At 39.1% G+C, this 25,849-nt stretch overlaps 1 protein-coding gene across 1 annotated transcript in view; it reads left to right on the forward strand.

Annotated features, from left to right (window-relative positions):
- Nucleotides 1–1,538: 1,538 nt before the first annotated feature.
- The window catches only part of LOC124621800 (dmX-like protein 2), a 351,417-nt gene continuing 327,106 nt past the window's right edge, over nucleotides 1,539–25,849 (forward strand). The window contains exons 1-5 of the mRNA XM_047147237.1: nucleotides 1,539–1,694; nucleotides 1,916–2,113; nucleotides 2,201–2,360; nucleotides 8,625–8,840; nucleotides 18,947–19,088. Of these exons, the coding sequence (XP_047003193.1) occupies nucleotides 1,608–1,694; nucleotides 1,916–2,113; nucleotides 2,201–2,360; nucleotides 8,625–8,840; nucleotides 18,947–19,088 (803 nt within the window). The 5' untranslated portion in view covers nucleotides 1,539–1,607. The remainder of the gene's footprint in view (nucleotides 1,695–1,915; nucleotides 2,114–2,200; nucleotides 2,361–8,624; nucleotides 8,841–18,946; nucleotides 19,089–25,849) is intronic.

Genomic DNA, 25,849 nt, shown 5'->3' on the forward strand with positions numbered 1-25,849 from the left:
GAATATTAACCCTACAGAAGAGAGCAATCAGAATTATCCATGGATTAGGGTATAGAGATTCATGCAGGGAAATCTTTGTTCATCATAAATACCTCACAATCTACTCACTGTATCTTTACAAATTAATTATATTTTTTGTGACACACCAAAACAAAGCAACAAAGTGCTCTGATATGCATGCCTATAATACAAGAAATAAAGACTGCTACTACAGACAAAGAACAAAATTAAAAACAACAGACCATAGTCCATGCATTAGTGGTCAAATACGGTACAACAGATTACCGAGCTCTATAAGCTGCCACAAATGCAACTTATTCAAAGTGAAACTGAAATATTTCTTGATTGACAAGTGTTTATATTCTTTAAGTGAATATTAATATTAAACTAAAATAAATTATTGTTAAATCTGAATGTTTGTAATAGGTACGATGTAACACCCAATATTGTGCCTTATTAGGTACAATGGTACATTTGTATCATGTATATGTAATCACATATGTATATATGACTGTACTAAACTTGTAAGAAAATGCTATGACGTTTGTAAAAGACACCAGTTGGTGTCTCCATGCAAAAAAATACAATAAATAAATAAATGTTACTCGGTAACAGCACTTCGCATGTTGACGACGCTGTCGAGCGCTCGTCTCCTCAACAACAGCCACAACAACGACAATTAGCATTCTCAGGTTTGTTAGCACATTAAAGAACATCAATTTAAAATTCTTTTCTACAGTGTTTCCTGTGGAACACAACTACCCGATCAGACAGACAACAAGAATCCTTACTCATACAGTTGACACTGACGTGGACTGTAGTTCAGTACTCCTACAATACAATTGACAGCGATTGGCAGAATCTATCCGTAAATGAGTGAGAACAAAATTCCGTTGTCCTTTTTCCTTACTAAATTATTTTCTGTATGATATAATTTTTTAAGCAATTTGGTGTTCATACATAATTTACAGGTAGGCCTACAAAGTGTCAGTTCATTACCATACTTGTAAAGTGTAGGTTTACCATAACAGTGATTGACTCTAGCAATGACTTTACTAAGCACTAGTCCTTTTTGAAACCTTCTTGTGACTGGATGTCGACACTGAACAACGTAATTTACTGTGACATCCCCTAAAGCAACAGGGGGTACTACTATTTCATTATTATAAGCAATAAATTACATTAACACGTGTTCTTCGTCTTTACGTCAACTGCAGCAAAAGCATAAGAATGATCGACCGCCGTATAATCATAGTCTTAAACAGCGAGATGACATTTAGTTGGTTCACAAGCAATAGGATTACTAATAATTCGTATTTACAATGATGAGTAATGTCCGTCACAGGCGTAAGTTATTTGAAAATTGCGCCGCGAAGACCTTGAGATCAATATTCCAGAGATACTCTTCTTACTAGACAAACTGAGTTGGTAAATTGTCAGTCACATCTATGATACAAGTTAAGAAAAATGGCTGCGGAGGGGTTGTTGTGTGAAGTGCTGGGAACTACGATATTGTGATGACGGTGTATATAGGACACTATAGAAAGATCTCCTGAATAGTTATAAGACTTTTATAGTTCGCCGTAGTTAATATTTAGTGTTTTGAAATGAACTGCCACCAAATTTTAAGTGGAGCCTGCAATGCAGGAGACCACTGTTTTGCAGTGGGTAGTGTCGAAGGAATTCCTTTCACGGTAGTGGAACACAAATTCATTAAATGCGTAATGCAAACAGTGTTTTAAAGATCGATGCCCTCATCTTTATTCGTAGCTACAGCTGTCGTCGGCTGTTCAGCTATATTCTTGAACTTAATGAGGATACTTATAGGCTAAGTGACATACTTACATCGGCTAGGTAATCAAACACTTAACTCCACAGTTTATTTTACTTTTTGTTTCCATCTTTTTCCCTGTAGGCATATGCAGCGGGCTGTAATATAGTTATACTCGCCAGCACATTTGAGAGAGTACAAATCATTCCTGGAGCATTGCACAACTACCTTATGATCAGCTGTTTAGATTGTTCAACTGACACAGGAAAAATTGCTGCTGCATACGAAAGTCAAGTTTGCATATTTGAACCAACTCCTCTCATTCAAAGCAATAGCACTCATGTAAGTTACTTTCTAAGGCGAGAGACGACAATGTCAACAGAAGCAAGTTTCAGTACGGGTGTAATATTTATTATGATTCTTCTGTAGCAACTGGACTACCGATGGGTTCAAACTGGCAGCTTACAGACGGAGTCTCATGTAACATCTCTGTCATGGAATCTGGAAGGAACCCGCTTACTCACAGGAGGAGAAGTGCTACAATTGTGGCACCAGAACATTCCTCTTCCTGAAGATGATATGGATCAAGGTATTTTTTGAATTATTTTGTAGACATTTCATCTTTCACTCGATTATGTAGTGTGTGTGTGTGTGTGTGTGTGTGTGTGTGTGTGTGTGAACTGTTACTCACAGTGATGCATGTACGAATAAGATAGCTAAGTTGTAGTCAGTATTTAATTTGTACATGTGCCATTCTGTTGTATGTTCAGTCTTGGGCAGGTAATATATATGAAGCTCTGTCTGAGTTGATTTTTGTATACATTCATAGGTTGGCCTATTGCTGTAGCTACAAATTTTTCAGTGTAGTGAAATAAGCCAAACACAGGTCTACTTGTGAGAACTTTATTCTTTTATTTTATACAAATAATTGAGTGGTTTATCCCACCTCCCCTGTCCCATCCTGTGGTCACTTTGCATATTCATTGCTTTCTTTCTCTTTATTTGTAAAACTCAGCTCACTTGCCAAATAATTTTTCAGTTGTTGATTTTTTGAGACCAGTTGTTGGATCTTGGTTTTATTTCTATCTTTCAACAAAATTTTGTGTTTGGCTACTATGTTTTATAAATATTTATAAGCTACACATTCAGTAATCATACAAAATAGTAACCTATAACAAGTAATAGATTACTATGGAAAAAATTGATTTTGTTTTGAAAATCTTTGGTTTGTCATAACAGCCTCAAACATATGTGGATGCCTATTGAAAGTGGATATTCCAGGGTGCTATAACTTGTTTCAAAAGTACAGAAGGATGCATTTGCAACGTTATGAGCTGCCCTTGATCTCTTTCACAAAACGGATGCAGCTATGCTTTAAAATGATGTCATGCTTTTGGCCATAAAAGTTGTAAATAAATAGATATGTTGTAGTAAACAAATTGCCATGTTGTAGTAAACAGATAAATATGTTTTCTGTGTCAGTGTGAGAATTGTAGTTTCTTGGAGAATGTACCTGATCTTCATGATTTTACTTTATGTGTAGTCCAGATAGCATTCATTTGGACATATTACTTCTTGTCAAGTTGCCATGCAGTACCAACCTTATTATATTTTTGATTTGACAGTATGCAGTGTAGGACCTATCATTTGGTACTGACTGTAGACAGTACTGTAAGGTTATCTGCATTCAGCCTTTGCAGGTTGTGATAAAATATTTCAAGGGAGCTTACTGTCTACTCCTGGTCCCAGGCATTTAGTTTTGTGTGTCGCTGATAATGTCCACCAATGTTACAGAGTTGAATGTCAGAGTGAAAAGAATTGTGTGTAAGAAACTGTATTTACTGTGTATGGTTGCAGTGAAGAATCAGTCAGTTGAGCCCAAAGTTGCTTCTCTATAGAGCATGATTTACTATATTTTGCAGACATGAATATGTAACGTTAGTACTTTACTATCATCAGACATTATTTGTGGGTAATTATATTGTATTGTGATTGGTAGGAATGTGGAATTTGTTTTACATGTGTTGGTGAGGTTAGGTTTTCGATATTAGGTATATGAGTGAGTTCTGATGTTGTGCTACTGCAGACATTGTTTTAGCTAACCTATATATGTCAAGGGTTGGATACCAGAATTGTTGAGCTGTGTATGGTTTTGTGGTATTGTGGATTTTGTGTGATCAGTATAGGTCTAAGTCCAATACCATAGTTTTGTTTCATTTGCTTGATTTTTATGTAGCCTAACTATTTGTTACATATACTATTAAGACTGTTGTATATTTACTCCTCTTCCCCCCCCCCCCCCCCCCCCCCCCCCAAATCATCTTCTCCTGCCCAACACCCCCTAATAGCTGCAATTCTCCCATTAGTTGCTTATTATTTCCGTAATTAAATATTTTTCGTGTTCACGTGTGTAATGTGTGACACGTCCGTTATATTGTACAATCTTAAAATAGGGGTGTCTGTTTTCTTGATGATATTGTGGGTCAAAGCTGACTGGTGCTACTCCAGTCTTCAGTTATCTCAATTCCTCTCATATTATGTGACCGTGAAGAGCACATATCAAGTTATACTACTCTAATATAAGTGAATCTTGTAGACCTATCTATAATGTTAGAATTTGTTTTGCAATATACCCTGGTCTTCACAGCTGTTCTTCATTAAATCATCAGAGATGCCTGTTAATCATAGCGTTGTGTTTTTTATTTTTGCCCCCCCCCCCCCCCCCCCCCAATAACTTTGATTATCTGATGCAAGACATGCAACCAAAGAGCCATACCAGAAAATGAACTCAGAATGGTTAAAAAAATTGTGCCCAGAGGAATAAGTAACCGCTGTGCTGTGCATTCTCATTTTTAATTTTGTTGGGAAATCGTGTGTAAAGCTTTACGGATATTGATTGCCATATGTATCATAATGCCATGAGATCCAAAAATGGACTGACTGCCAACGATTCTAGAGCTTCAACATTACCCAGTGTGCACCACAAGGTGTGAGCTAGAGTTGCCTCTGAAAATTGTTGAACACACAGAGAACAATATAAACCTGTGATTACTATTGCCATCATTTTGTGCTTTCGTGTTTATTGATCTTGTCACTATTTAAGTCTGTTTGAGAAAATACCTGTCTCAGAACAAGGGAGGAAATATAAGTGAAATATATAGAAATGTGGAAGTTGCCCAGAATAGTGAGTGTGAAACAGCCATGCCATCGGGTTATCATCCTCTTAATTTCAACGATAAATGTGCCTTTACTCAATCTCATAATTTTGATGGTCCTTCTCAAAGTAGTCTCCCACCATGAACGTGGTGCACTTTTCCCAGCTTTTCTGCCAGTCTTCAAATACATGCTGGAAACCATTTTTTGAGAGGTCCTACAAAATTGCCTTCAACGCTGCTTCTGATAATTGATAATGCCTCCTACAGAGGCGTTTCTTCGTGTTTGGGAATAGGAAAAAAGTGACATGGGGCTAAATCTGGACCATAGGGAGGGTGAGGGATGCACTTCACATTGATTTTTGCAAGATATTCAGTAACAACATTGGCAGTATGCGGTTGTGCATTATCGTAGTGAAGCATCCAGCCTGCTTCACAGAAATGTAGTCTTTTGCACCTGATGTGGACATGCAATGTTTTCAGGACATCCTTGTAGTGTTGTCCAGTTACTGACGTGTGTGCAGGTACAACATGCTGATAAACCATTCCATGAATATCAAAGAATGAGTTGACCATAACTTTCCCAGCAGGAGCCGCCACTTTTGCTTTTTGGGGGAGATTTCCACACTGAGCTTTCCTGTTTGCTCTCAGGATCAAAATGATGTAGCAAAGTTTCATCAGCAGTGATTACATTTGAAAGAAACTCCGGATCTTCATCTAACATCAACATTAACTGCATGCAGACCTGCACACAAATGTCCTTTTGTTTGGGAATCAACAGTCTTGGAACCCATCGCCCACAAACACGTGTTGTGTAATTTTTCTGTCACCAATGTGTGGGTGGCACCCAATGAAATGTTCAGTATTTCAGAAAGTGATCTTAAGGTAATTCGTCAATCCTCTCTCACAATGACAGCAGCAGTGTTGATGTTTTCTTCTGTAAGAGCAGTAACTGGAGCACCGGGTCCGCCTTCCTTTGAAAGTGATTGTCTCCCCTCTTTAAACATTTTAAACCACCTTTGAGTTGTGCTGTAGGGAAGAACAGACTCTCCATAGGCCTCCTGTAACATTGTATAGGCCTCAGCTGAAGATTTGTTGACACAAAAGCAGAATTTTAAAGTCGCATGTTGTTCCTCATGTGAGTTCCATTGTAGTGGTAAGCGATACCGAACATGTCTGACCATGCCTGCCTCTCACAGGTGGGAACAAGGAGTCCCAACATTGAAACCACTATGGCATGTTTGTTGCACATTAAGCTAACAGAATATCATAAGATTAAATTTTAGCACAAGAAATTATGATCATTTTTTATTGAACAGCCCTCGTAATTTAAATCAAGGTTGTTAAGAGTCAAGTTCCCATCTCTCAAGTTTTGACAGTGTTGTTCACCAGCAGTATAATGAAAATCCCTTATGGTAAAGTGGACCTTAGGATTATGCTGTTTGTTACTGTGTTTTTACTGATACAAGCTCTTGGTTGATATCTACTCATTCTTGGTGACTCGACAAAGAATAATGCAAGCAACTATGCTACACTAGCTGCCTGTCACTGTTATATTACATGGATTTTATTACATATACCTCTCCTGTCCGTGACACAGCCCTAGCAATGCAGGGGCCTGAATAGGTAGTGACAGAATATGCATTAGATGAAGATTACACATCGATTGAGGAAAAGGAAACAATGTTACAAGGTTATTTCTGAAAAATTACAAAGTTGCTGTCCTCTAAGGCAAGATGCATGTCTTTTGATGATATAACTACAAAAAATTACCACTCTTTAATGAAATTAACTGAAAACAGTTCTTTAGAATAAGGGGCTGTATAGACAGCATTGGTAAAAAGAACACTCTCACTAAATTGTATCAGTTTTTGCAGAAAAAAAATCTTTTTCTCATTTCGTTCTGTAGAGAGTTCAGATCATTTGTTCAAGTAAAATTACAGTTCCTTTATCTCATCATATCTTTTTTAATTGTAATTATGCATAACACCTTTTTGCAGCACAGATGGCCTTTTCACATAATGAAAATTTCTTCCCTCAGTGCCATTTTTAGAGGTAATGAGACACAAATGTCACTTGTGCTAAAATATTCAGAATAATATTTGCAGTGGAACTGCTATCACTACCCACACCAGGAGAAATTGAAGCAGCTTGTAGGCATGTCAGGTAGTGCCGACACTTCAGCATTAACTATCAACATTGGCCCACATACCATGCTAACAATAAGGTTTGCTGCTAAGATTTCGATATTTGTTTGCATGCGCACTGGTCACTTTCCTCATACATTGCCCCTCACCCTCTGACGGTGGATACCCTGTGGTGCGACCAACCTAATTCTAGTGTTGTGTTACAAGACCCAGTCATTGTTGCACTCTGACAGTTTAGTCTGTTGTGATAATATCCAGCAATCCTCTCCACTCACCCCCGCCGCCCTCCCCCCCCCCCCCCCCCCTTCCCACCCAAAAAAAGAAAGAAATATGGTCATAATCACTTTTCCAGCCAACCCCTTAGGTTTTTTTTTTTTTTTTTTTTTTTTTTTTTTTTTTTTTTTTTTTTTTTTTTGGTAGATTTTCTGCTTCACTAACGCAGTTTTGATAACTGTTTTGCCTATACCTTTATGGAAAAAGGGGTCCTTGTTTCATCTTCAGTCACAACATAATGCTATAAGTTGTTTGTATTATGCTTCTTTTATGGCTCCTGTAGAACACTGAGCTGCTTCTTTAGAACTTTATTCAGCGTATACTGTATCTTTCTTCTGAATAATTGCTTACCAACTCAAGAAACTTGTAAAGCTTAGTGCAATGGTCTTTGGCCATTGTATCTCGAATTTAATGATGGGTTCTTCACTTGAAACCTCCATTAATGATCTTGTATGTACTGATATTTCAATTAGTATTCATTGTAATAAATGATCATGATTAACAGTGAAGATTGCCCATGAATTGGCTTTGACTCAGCTTGTATCTGAGCCACAGTTTAATTTTAAGTAGTCCTCTAATGAAGTTCATCACATAACAATAATCATCTTCTATTAAATGATGCAGATCACTTCAGATATCCAATAGTGGATCAATTTTGAAAAACTACATGAAGCTTCCATGGCCTTGCTGTGAAATTGTATGAATGTTTCCTTAAAATTCACTCGCATAATGAATTCGCAGCGTTTGATGTAGAATTAAATTTGGTGTTGAAGGCACTAGACTGTCCTAAATTTTTTGCATTGTGCAGCTCCGCATCTTCTATGATTCCCAGGGTGCCCATTGGAAGAAATATTCAGCAAATACGCAAATAAATATCATCCAGGATGTCAGGTTCATCCTACAGAAAGCATTATTCTGCTGAGTACCAATTCGGAATCCAGGAAATGAGGCTGCAGGTGAAGCAGCTACGTGTGCATACATGTAAAGAACTTTAGCATTGCGTGCATTTCTTCCATGTAATTTCACAATGCTGTGGGAGTACAGGATCATATCAGTGCAAAGAGTGTGACTGTGATTGACAAGTTTCAGCCACTAAAGCCAGTGTTTCATCCAGATTTCTGTATTTTGGTATGTCTTCATTTGGTTGAAAGTTTTCTTTACAGAACTCGAAATAGGAGTTTTGTAGACAATGATTGCAAATGTAATAATACAATAGCATTTTAAAAGTGTATTTTATGTGTTTTACTTTGTTTTCTATATAATGATTATTTTATTTCACAGCACAAAGTCATGGAGTCACATTTGAGATTGGTGGAGATGCACCGCAGTCACCACAGTTACCAGGGCAAGAGGAAGAAGATCGTGGTTGGGAGTGCGTCTGGAAATGTCATACAGCAACACCAGTTGTATACATGTCATTCTCGCCAGATGGAACACTCTTTGCAACTGCAGGGAAATCAGACCGCTTAGTAAAAATCTGGTTTGAGAATAAGCAATGTAAGTTTTGAGTTTATCACCTGAAACAAATAAATACACTTAGTAATAACATTTTAGTGTGAGTGTGTGTGTGTGGGGGGGGGGGGGGGATAAATAATGCAGTCTCTTTTTACAATAAATTTCAAAGTGGAGACTGAATGTATGTTCGTGGCTTTTAGGCCTGAGATCAATTTCCATAAAATCCTGTGCATTCTAGACAGTGCCAGTGTAAAATTATATACCATGTTTCAGTCACTACAGCAAGTGGACTTTACCGGGTTGCCACTTCCAATAGTGGCTCCCATGTTGTTTCATCTTTGTACGCTGTAATACAGCTTACAACCATGAAGAACTGTATAAAAACTAGACATTGAATAATCATTGTTAGAGGCTACAGTCCACTCTTATTAGTTAATGGAGCAATGTTTAAAAGCAAACAAGTATAGTAAAAATATTCAGTTTAGTGCAGCATGATGATTTTCTGTTTCTTCCTCTCTGGTTTTCCCCACCTACATATACTTAGATATTTCTTGTCATTACATATTTCACATTTCACTGTAAATGTTTTATTATTTGGAGGAGACACCAGTCATGAAAAACAGAGCTCTGGTGTCAGAGGCTTTCCATGAGGGGAAAGTTCCCTAAAGGACAAACGGGAGTTGATATCATTTGATCAGTACATGCCCTTTGTGTGGGGAAAAATTATGTAGCATTTCATCTCTGGATACTACATTCTCAAAAAATAGCTCTTGTTATTTACCAAAAAATGTCACAATTATACAATTGTCTCATTTAATGTTGTATACTCAGTTCAGAATCACTAAAGGATTGATGCTTCATCAAGAGCACATGGAGAAGCAGAGCACATTTGTCACATCCTGCACAGAACATACACGTAATCTTTAAATTCAATTCAGCTTGCAAAATACTTGGTGTATAAAGACGGAACCTACATCATTGTGTTGTGGAAGTCATAATTGCATTTTCATTTTAGTTTTATATATGGCAACCATTTGTTATAACAGTATGAAGAACTTCAACAAAAATACATTTCCTGATGATGATACTGAATTTTTGATGTGCAGAAGGTATTTTTGGTATTGAATTTAGGTGTTCAAATTATGTGGTCAGAATCTTATAAACATGTGCCTTCTCCAAAGAGGAGCGTAAACAACAATGCAAATTTCTGGATTGAATAACACAGAAAATAAAAGAAAGGGAACCACTCACCAATAGCTGATGGATGTTTGGTGCTGAAGGAATGAATTATGTTCCCTTCTATATACTTAAGGGGCAGTCATGCCTACATGATGTGCTAGTTGAGAAAACAGCAGTACATGAAGGGGCACACTGGGAAGAGCCATGTGGGCTGTTTCTAACATGTTAACCCAAAAGCTAACGACTGCAGTAACGTTTGAAATGAGCTAATACCTCTTATTCGAGAAGGGTCTGGACCGGACAGACCATGGGTGGCCTGCAAACTTTGTTCGGAGTTGTCCGGCGGTGTGGGAAAAACTGCTTCAATGGTGCACCTGGTGGCAAAGGAGTTCCAAAACGGCTGGGGATCGGATAGTAATAAATCGGCCTGGTAGTCCTGGCATGCTCTGCACTATTTGCACTACACTGCACACAGTATTCCAATTGCTGATACCAAGGGGACAAACCGAGTGTCTGGCATCAGGCTTTGTACTTTAGTCAGTAGAGCTGCCTCGAGAAGATGCAGCTCTGGAAGGCAGCATGGAAAAAACATGGTAGCACTCCTCTCATTAAATGGACTGCAACAGGACAATGGTGATGCGTGTGGGGTGAGAGTTCTGTGGTTCATGCATACCCCAGCAAAATGTGGCAGATGACAACGTGGGCCATGTGGCGTTGCACAGGTGAGCTGCTGAGAGCGTGGTCGGGGATGTCGCCTCGTTGGAGCAGAACAAGACACTGGTCGAGTGACAGTTCGGCATACCTAGTGTCTGGAAAGTATTATCATCTAAGTTCTCACTGCCACTGCCCCCTCCCCCCCTCGCCCGTCCAGAAAGGAATCACTACAGCGCATGGAAACACCAGAAGGATGTAGTATTTACACTAGCTTTTGAGCTCTTTCTCTAGCAAAAGTACACACACTCAGACGGCCAAATGCTCGCACCTGTGGCCACAGTGAGACTGACAGTTGATTATAGAAGGCAGTTGCCTAAGTAGAGAGAGGTAGGGAGGGGTAAGAAAAGGATGCATGAGGTGAGGAGGGGGTAGCAGGATAGTGTAAGGCAGGTCTGATGACAGATGAACCAGTGGCTGTACAGCAAGATGAAAGGAGTTCAGACAGTTGAGCAGATAAGATTAGAGAGATAGATGGGAGAAAAGAAATGGGAGCAAAGGACATGAGGTTGAAGGTGGAGGGAGGACAGGGAGAAAAGAGAGAAAGGGAGGTCTAGATGGGGAAGAGTGCTGGGGACAGAAGAGAGAAGGGAAAAGGTGAGGTGTGGCAGTAGGGAACAGGTTAGCAGAGGTCAAGGGCAGGATGATTGCAAGAGTGCAGGATATTCTGAATTGGCAGTTCCCCACTGTGTAGTTCAGAGAAACTAGTACTGGAAGCAAGTATCTGAGTGGCTCATGTAGTGAAGCTGTTATTGAACCCAGTTATGTTGTGGTGTGCAGCATGTTCGGCAACTGTGAAATCAGGCGTGTGGTATGCCACAGTTTGGTGATGGTCGGTAGTTTTTTACTTGAAATGGCCACGTAGAATGCTGACCCTGCCTTTCATAGAGTACGCGGTACCTGTGTCTGGACTGCAATTTGTGGTGGTGGGTGGGTGTAAAAGATCGGCTCATGTGTCAGTCACAAGGGAATGACCCGTAGGATGCAGTATTAGGAGCAGGATTTGAGTAGGAATGAACAAGGATACCCTTTAGGTTGGGTAGGTGGTGATTTGGGTGGGATATTCCTCATGTAAGGGCATTACAAAAGGTAGTTGGAACCCTGGTGAAGGAATTGGTTGAAATTTCCAAGGCCAGGGTGATATTGGGTTATCAGAGGAATGTTAGTCAGTGGCTGTTTAACAGGTTTATTGGTGTGAGAGGAGGTGAAGGCACAGGAGATCTGTTTGTGGATGATCTGGGTAGGGTACTGTCTGTCAGTGAAGGCCCTGGTCAAGTTATTGGTATATTTCGACAGCTCCCGCCTTCCACTGCAGGTGCGAGGCTGTAGGAAAGATACTTTTTGATGTGTAAAGGGTGACAGCTGTCAGAGTGGTGGTACTGTTTGTGGTTGGTGCAAGTGATATGAACAGATGTATTTATGGAGCCATCTTAGAGGTGGAGACCATCGTCTAGGTAGATGGCTCATTGAGTTGACGATCAGCTGGCGAAGTGGTTTTGGGAGTAGGAGTAGAATTTATGGAGGAAAGAGAGAAAGTTGTCCGTGCCTGGAGTCCAGATAATGAAAGTCTTATTATGTATCTGAACCAGACAAGGGATTTTTGGTGTTGGCTGTGCAGGAAGGATGCCTCTGGATGGCCCATGAATAGGTTGGCATAAGATGGTGCTATGCGAATACCCAACTAAGTACCATCCTGTAAAACTATTGTCAATCTGCCTGCCAAAATTCTGACCCTTGTAGAAGTTTCAGCTATTTCTGACGGCCTCACCTTTAGCCCAAAACCTAGGTTCATTCATTCTGGCCTTGCAAATGACCTCCATTCCTTTACTCACTCTCTCCAATGGAAACATTTCTTCACCACACAACCCACTGGCAACAGCCAACCATAGAGCCTTCCTTAAAACAGTTCTGACCCCGCTCCAACTGAGATTCTCCTCCCTTTCCACCCAGTCATCCCCTGGTAACCTTTCAGGAATTCCTAACTTCTAACCTGGCCACATGTTCCTTTCCTGAATCTCTCCCCATGGAATTCAACATCACTCCTATGGAGTACAAAGCTATCCATAGCATGAAAACCATTCCAGACCTTGTCATCCTTCCCACATACAAAGGTTCCACCACAGTGGTCACGACTCGTAGTGACTGTCTGGCTGACAGTTTCCGCCAACTTTCCGACACCTCTGCATACAAACCTTATGCCATGATACCGTCCCAACAGGACCTCCACCAGCTCCTCCAGGTCTTAGGTCCATCTCAAAACCTGACACATGAATCAATCTTCCCCCTCACACCAGCAACACCCCACACTCCTACCTTTTACCTATTCTACAAACTCCACAAACCCAACTGCACAGGTCTCCCCAATGTTCATCCTATTGTGACTTTGGACAATGCTCCCACAGAATGAACCTCTACCTTTGTTGACCAACACATCCACAAATGCTGCTGAATGTACCTTTCCTTCTCATTCCATCACCCTGACCCGGGGTTCTGGGTGACTTTTCCAAACTCTACTCCTTTTCCTAATCCTCTACAGTTCCTTTTCTTTCACCCCTCATTCTTCCCCTTCAATCCTTCTGTTGGAAGGAGGAGCTACTGGCTCGGATAGCTTGCATAAGTAAAACCTTCTTTGTATATGTGTTCTCCTGCCACTGCTTGGTGAGTAGATTTTTTGTACATTATACAAATTATATCATTGTACAACATGTAACTCAGGAGAAAACAAATAAACTTGACCTTCAAAACTAACAAACTCTATTGAAGTATATAATAAACAATATCAATGCTGCATTGCTCTTCTTAGTAAGAAAAAAACAGTTAAAGGAATTAAATGTCATCTGCTGCCTGCTCACCATCATATCGATGAGTTGTTCGATGACAATGAGCATAATTCAGAAATCAAAATTCGCACACTAATTGCATTTGTTGCATAGCAACTGTGGCTGGCCATGTCCATTTCAAAACTTCAAAAGTGAAATTCTTTATCTTTCTTTCAATGAAATATTTGACAAGCTTTCATTTAACATCGTGTAAATATAAGTGCAAAAATCAGCAATGGAAATCTACGATGGAATGTAACAATATTGTCACCATATAACGGAGTTGCTGAGTCGCAGTAGGAGCAACAAAAAGACTGCAAATAAAACTTCGGCCAGTAAGGGCTTCATCAAGGCCTGTGTGTGTGTGTGTGTGTGTGTGTGTGTGTGTGTGTGTGTGTCTGTCGTCTATTTTTGACTACCGTATTTACTCGAATATAAGCCGCACCTGCAAAATGAGACTCAAAATCAAGGGAAAAAAAATTTACCGAATCTAAGCCGCACCTGAAATTTGAGACTCGAAATTCAAGGGGAGAGAAAAGTTTTAGGCCCCACCCAAATCGAAACAAAGGTGGTCCATTGTAATATGAGACACAATTTAGGTCGAATGAATGATGATACAGCTACAGTAGTTTGGTTTGAGTCGTAAGCTTAGCAGTTAAGCTTTACCAGGTAGCAATTGCTATGCGTCAGGCGCTCTGTCCGTATTTATACAGATACCCTTCCTTTTTCACGTGCTTCGTCTGGTTTGAATTGATTGCTTATTTTTCTTTGATCTGATACGTGCCGTTCTCTTTGTTATATGTGTTTACATCACTCTAAGCTGAAAAGGCATTACTGTACTGTGTCATGCATTGTTTGTCACATTCTGATGATGAGTGTTAACGGCCTGTCGCCGCAGCTAATTAGCAAAACAATGGCAAGAGACTGCTATTTGTTGTTACTTACACTGCTGCTTTCTTTGATAATGTTCAACAAGAACCAAATAATAGACTGCATATGATAGATGATGTTCTGAGCGAGAGATTAGCGAAAATTTTTCTCCGTTTGAAAATCTTTGCAGACGCCTCTTTAGTACGTTACATTCTGCACAGAAATTAGTCATCTTAGCTTTAAAATCTAGTCAATTGCCTTGCTTCATTCTGACTGTATCACTATTAGGCATAAGAATAATACGAATATAAACATGACATGATATGTATATTCTTCCGCATTTGCTGTTGTCTCACTCTAGTTTCGCAGTTTATTAGGCAGACAGGATTTAAATGAGATAGCTGCAAACACGAAAGCATACAAGACAAAATTATTATATTCGTATTATTCTTATGGTGAATGAGAATACTGCTTGTGATTCACAATTCATAAAAGCTCCTTTTAGCAACCATCTCTTCTCACAGGTAGGAAAAAATTTAGAATGTAGAGTTGGCCATATTGACAAACATCACAAACAGTCTTGCCAGTCGAATTTTCGTAGTACATTGAAATGCTGCTACATTCGAAGATGAACAATTCGGAATTTGTATTTACTTCGTTGGATAAAGTATGAAAATGCAGTGGTCGAAACTCGGGGAGGAGAAAAAAAGCTCGTCTTCCACCTTTTTTTAAATTTATTTACTGACGCAGAGGTTCTGGCGCCAGTATTTATCTTTGTGCCTACAAAGCATGCCTGTGTAGCGCTACATATATGCAACGCCAGAAGTTAGTTGTGGCGGCACCTACCAACAATTTTCAGAACTTCGCTTACTTTGCACTCGATTCTAAGCCGCAGGCGTTTTTTTGGATTACAAAAACTGGAAAAAAAGTGCGTCTTAGATTCGAATAAATACCGTAAGGCCTTACTTGTCTAAAGCTTTATTTGTGACAGTCGTTTTGTTGTACCTATCTGTGACTCAACATCTCTGCTACATGGTGAGTGGCAACTTTCCTTTTCATAATATTGTTATAAATATAAGTGCTGCATATATGTTTAGGTCAAATCATACAACTCAATTTGAACAACTTCCACTTTTCTGGTTGCCTTGAAATTCTGCATTTGTACCCTTTTAGTTTTTTATTTATTTTATTTTGCACATCTAGTTCTGCAGGACCAAATGGAGGGGCAAATCACCTGTGTCACTACATGAAATTACAACAGAGAAGTAATAAGAGATAAAATAAAATGTTTAAGATTCCTAAAAAGACGACAAGGTATAAGTTTAAATAAATGCAATCAGCAGTGTAACACAGGAATGAGCTTGATTTTTTTCAAGGAACTCCTCAATGGAACAGAAGGAGTAACTGATAAGGAAACTCTTCAGCTTAGATTTAAAAGCGCATGGGTTACTGCTAAGATTTTTGAATTCTTGTGGTAGCTTATTGAAAATGACTGCAGCAGAATACTGCAAGCCTTTCTGCACAGGAGTGAGTAAGGGAGGTGCGATCCAATGCAGTATGTTTCTGAGCCAAAAATACCCTTGGAGAATGAAGACAGTTACCCAAAAAATAATACCATAAATCATATACAAATGAAAATAAGTGAAGTACACTGCTTTTTGTGCCGAACTATCACTTACTTCAGACACTGTTCTAATAGTAAAAATGGCGGCAATAACTCTTTGAACAAGATCCTGAACATGGGCTTCCCACAACAATTTACTGTCTATCTGAACACCTAAAAATTTGAACTGTTTGGTTTCATTAATCATATGCCCATTCTGTGTAATCAAAATGTCGAGTTTTGTTGAGTTGTGTGTTATACATTGTAAAAACTGAGTCTTACTGTGATTTAGTTTTAGTTTATTTTCTACAAGCAGTGACCTTAGGTCTGGAATTGCACTATTTGTAGCAGTGCCAGTGTTGCACACAACATCCTTTACTACCAAATTTGTGCCATCAGCAAACTGAAATATTTTAGAATCACTTGTTATACTAGAAGGCGCCTCATTTACACAAATTAGGAACAAGAGTGGCCCCAGCACTGATCCCTGGGGCATCTCCATTTAACCATGCCCCACTCAGGCTCCACATCATAGCCATTCTCAGTATTGTTGAGAATGACCTTTTGCTGTCTGTTCTTAAAGTAAGAGCTGAACCAATTGTGAACTGCTCCCCATATTCCATGATGGTCCATCTTCTTTAGCAATATTTTGTGGTCAACACAATCAAATGCCTTAGTTAAATAAAAAAAAAGATGCCCCTTGTTTACCTTTTGTTTAATACATTCAGTACCTCCCAGAGAAGAAAGAGACTACAGCCTTTTCAGTAGTTAAACAACTTCTAAAACCGAACTGTACATTTGACAGCAAATTACATGGTTGAAATGATCAATTACCGTTACATACCCAGCCTTTTCAGTAACTTTAGAAAACAATGACGACATAGAAGTAGGTCTAAAATCGTCTATGTTATCCCTTTCTTCCTTTTTATGAAGCAGCTTTATTACTGAGTATGTTAATCATTCAGGAAACTGACCATTCATGAAGGAAAAATTATGAATATGGCTAAGTACAGGGCCAACATGTACAGTACAGTACTGTAGTATTCTGCTAGATACTCCTTCATAGAGTCCTTAGTCATCAGTGATTTAATTATTGATCCAATCTCTCCCTTATCACTATCATAGACGAATATTTCAGATATCAGTCTCGGAAGACCATTTTCCAAAAGATCTGTGTGATTCCCTGTAGAAACTAAGGTTTTATTTAATTTGCCAACTGTGTTCAGAAAGTGATTGATAAATACTGTACATATATCTGACTTATCAGTAACAGAAACATTTTTTTTGTACTGACTATATATCCTCAACCTCATGCTGCTGACCAGACACTTTCTTCATGACTGACCATATACTCTTTTAGTGATAGAATGTCCATCTAGTAATGAAGAATGAATAAAAATATATTCAGTAATTGTGTTAATGTTCCTCTGCACCATGGTTGGGAAAAATACAGGATGCATCAGGTCATGTGAATTTAGGGGAGCTTCCAGCTTCCTTTTTCTTGTACAATAACATACAAAACTAATATTGAAGTCACACATAAAACTAAGTTTTGGTGCTTCCTATAAAATGAACCAAGACTCGTTTCTAGCTTGAATGGAAATACTCTGAAATCAGAGTTAGGCTACCTATAAATATCTGTAAATAACTAAAATTAAAGTTTAGTGTCACTTAATTTATCTGCCCACAACATTCAAATACCTGTTCAGTGCAGTACTGTGATACATCTACGGACTCAACTGGAGTGCTGTTTCTTACATACTTGGTCACTCCCCCACTCCATAAAGAACTCCTTGAAAAACAGCCAGCTAATCTGTATCCTGGTAAAGGAAGCCTCTAAACTATCACATTGTTTAAGTGGTACTGTGATATACAAGTAATGTCAGTTTGCAAACTTTACCTGTAATACCTGTTATATTGTGATGAAATATGCTAATTCCTTCACCACTTGGTCACCTGATCTTCTTTGAAGGCGGTTCATTTTTTAGAGAAACTTTCTTTAAGCAGGCATACCTGTCAACTGACTTCAATCTAAAAATGGTGCAGCTCTAACACCAACTACTTCAGGAATTTTCCCATGAGTGATCCCACCGCTGCCCACTACACTGTCATCTATAAGCTTTGCCAACCTCCCCTCCCCATACCTATTGAGTTGCAGGCCATGCCTAATGAAATCCGATATGATGATAGACAACACAGTACAATATTTTCCTATACACTTATCTGATCTAATGACCATGGCCTGATGCTGCAGACAGTATTATCCAGCTTGGCTGCCCTGTGCTGCCCTATACGTCTGAGTCCTTGGCCATCTCTACATCCCTCAAGCTACACTATTGATTTTGTAATCTTTATGACACTGTCTTTTTTAACATTTTTTTTCTGTTTTGTTATTCGATAGTGGTCTTCTGGTGATCCTAAAATTCGCCTGTCCAGGACAGTGGATAGAAGATTCTAATTTACTTTGAACCATACTTCTGTCTGCACTTTTTCCCATGCTCTACAAGTATGTGTTATAGTTCACAAGACAATGGTTTCAACTGATAGGATGCCTGAGACCATCATGAGACAACAAGGAACCATCAGTTTGGTAACAGAAGAACGTATTGGGGATAAAAATGGTAGAGAGAGACCAAGGCTTGAAATACAGTTAGCCAGTTCATTTGAACGCAGATTGTGGTAGTTACGCAGAGATGAGGATGCTTGCACAGAATGTACTAGCTTGGACAGTTTACCTTTGGAGAACAACACCACCACCATGTATTACAGACACCAAATCATTTGCAAATAACCCCCTTTTTTCAGACTAATCATCAGATTTCCTGTAGTAATAACAATTTCTTGTTGCTCATTGATGAGTATGATCTTTAATGCATATACTGTTCTGTGTAGTTTTCAGATTTTCTACTTTATTGTTCTCATATTTTATAATTTGTTTTATAAACACTATCATTGTTCTTTTACAGTATTATTCCCATCTAAAAGTATTGATCAGCCATTTGGAGGGCAGTCAACAATAAGTGAAGTGAATTTTGGCTTTGTGTATATAGCACATCCAAGAGCAGTTACAAACTTGTCCTGGCGAAAAACCAGCAAATTTATGCCAAAGTGAGTGCTTAAAGATTTTTTAAAAAAGATGTTACTAGTAATAATTTAATTATTATAGTGTTTTTTCAAAGCCGTGTACAGTCTTCGTAGGAAATGATAATCCCATCTGATGCAGGGTTACTCGTAATTTGATGAATTACTGCTGTCTTTGAGATTACATGATAAGTGCAAGACATTTTTTATTTTATCATTGTTGAATGTTGCACTACAGAAATCTAAGTACAGAAGGGTACTCAGTTTTCTGTGGATAGTGCAGGTGAGGAAATTGTTTAAAATGATACAAAAGAGCTTTCATCAGCATGATTGATTATTTATGTACTTCTGAGTGTTTGCATTTCTAGTTTACACACAGTATTTCAACAACTGACCAAGTCATCTCCTTCTAGTGTTGCAAATACACATAACAGCACAATTTGCAGCACCTGAAGAAATTGACTCAGTCACTTGTGAATAAAATGGAAACACCCAGAAGTACACGATTAATACACAATTAGTTTTATTGCACTAAAAGGACCAGTAGATGTCATTGCATGAGATTAATGGAAGTGAAATCAGACAAGAGTACATTTTTAAATCATTAGATGTGTGTGGGTGGAGGTTTAGCTTAATATCTCTTCACAGGTGATGAAAATGTTGTAACACAGCGTAACTGAGACTTTTTCTTATTAAATTAAAAGTATTATTTTTATGTAGAGCACATTTAGAACTAATTAGCAGATTTTACAATAATAAGCAATCTTTCTAGGGTTCCCTAGAGCCCCTTATAGAATCACTTCGTTTTATTTTTCTGGAGGGATAAAGGTTTCAAATTGAAATTTACATCAAATACTAAGGTCTACGATCTCTTGGCGGTGTAAATAATTTAAGCTTCTAAATCAGTACATTCAAAAGATGCTGCCATACATGTCGCATATTTCGACTCGCACAGACTCACTCCTCAAACCCTACATACAAACCTCCACAGGGTGAACATTAGTAAAACTGACAAACTTAGGGATGGTTTCCTGGTTAGAAATGGAGGAAAAAAGATCCTGTGAACATGTGTCCAGAAATGGACGGTGTGCATGCAACGATAACAGATCATCCCACAACAGTACATGGCTGCATGGCATACACCTCACAACAGATGTTCAAAGTGGGCCCCATGGGGTGCAGATAATTGTACTTTGGCGTACATCATGATGGTGGGCCATATGCCTGGAGCTTGTATTTTGTTTCGTCTCATTATCCTGTTCAATGCGGTCTACCAAATCTGGTTTAAGCACAGTCGGCCTCCTCCCCGCATGTTCGTCTGTCTGAAAGGACCTGTAATCACACAAACCCCCAAAATGGGCTTGAAATGTTGCGTGATATGATTGATGTCTGTGAGGGTACTTGCTTTGGTACAGCTGTGTTGCCTGTCTACCATTTCCATCTGCTTGGTCATACCCAGACACCATCTTGGTTTGTTCCTGCGTTGAATACTGGACTATTCCACTGCTTATAGTACACTGCGACAATTACGCAGCCTGCAACACACAAGGAACATGGGGCACGTGGTCAAAGGAACTGTCATTTGTCAATGCCATCTGCTGTGGCAGTGATCCATTTCTGGACCCATGACCATATGCCTTTTTTTTTCTCCATTTCCAGTCAGTAATCCGTCCCTGCAGTGTGTCAGTTTTATTTATGTTCACCCTGTATACATGTCATGCCTGGTAGGCTAGCGGTAAAGCCTGTTCCTGGAAACTGAGATATTGCAGGATTTAATCTTGGTTGGACCATTGATTTTTGTTTTCATTTTAATCTAGCCATCACCTCTAATTATTGTGAAGAGTTACTAGAAATGAAACCTGGTTTGGATACCATGTTTGATAAACTGTAGGTCTCCCTTCCCCGGTTGGATACATGGAGTAGGTTAACTACACACACAGCGTCAAATAGAAAGATTTGCATAAAGCAATTGAGCCACACCAAATTATTATTATTATTATTATTATTATTATTATTATTATTCAGTCTTTCTTCACTTTCTCAGACGTTAAGTCTGGTTAAAAATGGAAAGTGACGCGGACCTTGATCAAGCGTCACTTCCTTTTAACTGTATGGTATGTGTTATATTGCATTTAGGAACTTCCGGGTAATTGAACATGTATCAATAATTACAGATTTCTGTAGTTGTATATATAAGTTTGGATGTAGCTGTATTGCATTGATGTACTGGTGGATATTGTGTGGTATGACTCCTGTAGTTGATAGTATAATTGGTATAATGTCAACTTTATCCTGATGCCACATGTCCTTGACTTCCTCAGCCAGTTGGATGTATTTTTCAATTTTTTCTCCTGTTTTCTTTTGTATAGTTGTTGTATTGGGTATGGATATTTCGATTAGTTGTGTTAATTTCTTCTTTTTATTGGTGAGTATGATGTCAGGTTTGTTATGTGGTGTTGTTTTATCTGTTATAATGGTTCTGTTCTAGTATAATTTGTATTCATCGTTCTCCAGTACATTTTGTGGCGCATACTTGTATGCGGGAACGTGTTGTTTTATAAGTTTATGTTGTAAGGTAAGCTGTTGATGTATTATTTTTGCTACATTGTCATGTCTTCAGGGGTATTCTGTATTTGCTAGTATTGTACATCCACTTGTGATGTGATCTACTGTTTCTATTTGTTGTTTGCAAAGTCTGCATTTATCTGTTGTGGTATTGGGATCTTTAATAATATGCTTGCTGTAATATCTGGTGTTTATTGTTTGATCCTGTATTGCAATCATGAATCCTTCCGTCTCACTGTATATATTGCCTTTTCTTAGCCATGTGTTGGATGCGTCTTGATCGATGTGTGGCTGTGTTAGATGATACGGGTGCTTGCCGTGTAGTGTTTTCTTTTTCCAATTTACTTTCTTCGTATCTGTTGATGTTATGTGATCTAAAGGGTTGTAGAAGTGGTTATGAAATTGCAGTGGTGTAGCCGATGTATTTATATGAGTGATTGCTTTGTGTATTTTGCTAGTTTCTGCTCGTTCTAGAAAGAATTTTCTTAAATTGTCTACCTGTCCATAATGTAGGTTTTTTATGTCGATAAATCCCCTTCCTCCTTCCTTTCTGCTTAATGTGGTTCAGTGGGTCTGGTGGGTCACCGAAAAGTGCACGAGAATAGGCGGTGGAGGCGAAGACCGGTGTTTTGACAGCGTTGTTTCGTTTTCTCTGGGGTGGTGAGGGAGGTGGCCTGGGAGGTGCTGTGTTTTTGTTGTACTGCGGTGTTTTGCTGTTGTTGTTTTTACCCCTCTGCCTGTCCCTTAAAGCTTTGTATTTGGGACATCCTAGGTAGCTAGCTGGGTGTGCTCCGTTGCAGTTTGCGCATTTCTCTTTACCCTCCCCCATTGGTAGTTTGCACTGCTCATAGATTATTATTATTGTTATTATTATTATTATTATTATTAGTTCTTTCATTTTATCATTACTTTTTTGCTTTTGGCTGAGCTTCTTTTTTATATATGTGAGTGCTGTTATTTCTGTACAAGATGTGTGTTCACTGCAACTGCAGAATTCATTCATCTGATATACATGAAATAGTATTTGTCTGGGCTATATCACAGTGCAGTAAATATTGGTTTGTTTGTTGCGTTATTAGTGTGATACAGTGTTGGCATTGTCATGGAGAAGCAACATAGAACTTATTGGTGCACCAATGAAATTTTTGTGATTTAACAGCTCGGATTCGGAAAAGCAGCTTACAGTAGTAGGGAACCTTAACAGTACATCCTTAGAGATAATTGACAAGCAGAGTGCTTCAGCACTTCCAGAACACTATGGCAAAGACCTTGCTAATAAATGCCCTGCCATGGTTTTCACTGTGTGCACTCCGTATTGTTCCCTTCTTGTCAAGTAATGTACTAATGCACCCACATCACATTACACAATGATTATTATGTGTACAAGCAATTTCAACCTGTGTAGTTTGTGCCCTTCATTCAGGTCCTGGAACACAAAAAACACGCTTGTCCAGTTTCCATATGTAGATAGATTGATTGATAACCTTAAAAATTCCATGTGATCTGAAAAACACTCAGTGATCACTTTCAATGTGGTTTTGAATAGTCTCAATGTTCTACACTGTGGTGCATATGTAGGGGTACCATGCATGGGCCATCTTTTCAACACACTCACAATTTCTGTGTAAATCTTGAAATTAACTCTTCATATAGAGCCACAAGGCATTATTTCTCAGAAATGTGCGCATAACTGCAGCATGTTCTATCAATTCCACTTTATCTGAAGTTGATACTAACATAGTAATCTTCAACCCTAGTTCTTATGAAAACTCCTTCCAAAGGAGTTGCTTTTGAGTGTTTGTCACAAAATATGCTGAAGCTCAGTGGAATCGGTGGGCAACAGGGTCAAGCCTTTCCTCTAGAGTAAAACAACAACTGGAAATGAACTGTTGCAATAGATATTATATGCAGGTGGGATTCTTAAAATGTCAATACACAAAGAGAGCACAGAATTATGGCACAGACTTCTATTCACGTGATTCAGTGACATGTCCAATAATCTACCTAACATGTGAGGTGATATGAAGGTATGTAATGTGTGCAAATAGCTGCCAACATTGTTTACAAAGGTTTACAGACAGGTTATGCCTGGTTTCCAAATTTCAAACTATGCTGGAAAAATGGTGAGCTTCATATAGTATTGCAAAAAACGTGGCAGCTTAAATATAATTCTATGGAATCAGACCAAGTGTTTGTGTGAAGTAAACCAGCTTGTTACAAAAACCAGTTTGGAGTCTAGAAGAGTTGCTTGGGAAGAGTATTTTAATTAGGAGGCAACCATTGTGGTTGTACTACAAGGAACAGTTGTATATACTTATTTCAAACTATGCCCTAAATGAAATGGTAGAAGCTTCTGTGGTTCTGTCTGACACCAATAATCAAGACTTCTAGGAATCATGGACACCACCACACACATTTTTGACGAAATTCCAGAAATACAGTCAAACAGCCATTGACCAAAGAATCTGAGAATAACACCTATAGAATGTACTCTGAATCATAAATTTTCCATAAGAAGTTGTAATTTATTTGTGCACTGTGTGTATCCTGACAGTCTTGGAAAATGATCTGTCCTTTGGTTGATAGTGAGTGAGGGGAATTTACTTTTTACTCGCTCCTTGTGCCTGTGTGTATTGATTATATGTTTTCTAAGCAATCCAACCGAAAAACGTTTGGCCTTGAGTCACAGGAAATTTAAGGGGGGGAGGCACTGCCATGAATGGTAAAATTCCAGTGGTTACAGGTGTTGGAGCAGCACCTTTTTTAGGATAGGTAAGACAGAAAGATGTCAAGTTCTACGAGAGGTCAGGATTGAAACAAATCTTAAGTTTAGGAAAGAAATTAAACAGCACAATTCTAGCACATTGGATCACCAATCACAGCTGTCAATTATAAATTTTCACCAATCACCAGAAATTTTATCTCCGCCAAGTTGTATCTCAGTCCTAGGTAATTGCATTGATGAATTAAAGTCACCCAACCCAGTTGACATAATCTGCCTCTCTGAACACCATGTGACCACTGGTATAGGAACTAGGCCTAAGCACAATGAGAAACTCAGACAGGAGAGTACTCCAAATGTTAGAATAAGGAAAGGTTCTCATAAAATTATAATTAAAAATAATGTAAGTATATTTCATCAAAATATTGGAAGTTTAAAAAATAAAATAGATGAACTTCTAGTTTGTTTAGAAGATTTAGAAGCTGAGGATGAAATAGATATACTATGCCTGTCTGAGCATCACATTGTTACTGATGTGGATAAGGTAAATGTAAGTGGATATAAGCTCTCTGCACACGTAATGAGAGAAAATATGGAGAAAGGAGGAGTTGCCATATATGTCAAAAGTTACCATTGTGCAAAAAGTATGGAAACAAAAAAGTTTTGTGTAGAGACACATATAGAAGCATGTGCCTGTGAGCTTAAATTAAATAAAGGCACATTTATAATTGTAACTGTATATAGGTCCCCATCAGGAAATTTTCATCTATTTCTGAAAAATTTGGACTCCTTGTTGTGCTATCTGTCAGACAGAGGGAAGCAAATTATTATTTGTGGGGACTTCAATGTAGATTCTCTGAAAGAGGGTAATAGGAAAAATGACTGTAATAACACGATTCAGGTTTCCGTCGCACTTCATGTAGTGTAGACCGGGAACTGTCTGCTAGACCTGCCCGATGTGAATTGACTGGGCCCGGCCCGTGCTGCCGGAGTTGTTGTTGTTGTTGTTGTTGTTGTTGTTATGCCGGCAGAGGTCGCGTCCGAATTCTCGCGTGCCCTCTGGTGGTCGGGACTCTACTTGCAGCAACTACCATCCGTGACGCGCCGTGCCAATGTGCGCCTCCCGCGATCTTTCTGGTGGCTACAGCACTCCTCCTCCTTCGGGGAGTGCAGCCACTGAGATCCACTGCGTCGGAAGGTGGAGCGTCGGGCCAGAGCGATGACCTCCACATCCATTGGATGGCCGGAGTCGAGGGGATCTGCCAACCCTCGAGCCGGAACCTTTGAATACGGCTGGAAGTGACCCACACGAAGAGGCCCCCGTCGTCCCACAACTGGAGCCCGGGACAGAACAGGCGACAAGCTGTCGAACGCCGGATCCTGTTCCACCTCGGGAGGGTCAAGACCCAGTGGCGGGGACAAAGGGGAAGGGACGACCCCAGGTGAACCAGCCTCCTGAGAAACCGGGCCTGCTAGGGGGGCCGGCTCTCGCTGTGGCATC

Source organism: Schistocerca americana, chromosome 7 (assembly GCF_021461395.2).
Source record: "Schistocerca americana isolate TAMUIC-IGC-003095 chromosome 7, iqSchAmer2.1, whole genome shotgun sequence".
Classification (NCBI taxonomy): domain Eukaryota; kingdom Metazoa; phylum Arthropoda; class Insecta; order Orthoptera; family Acrididae; genus Schistocerca; species Schistocerca americana.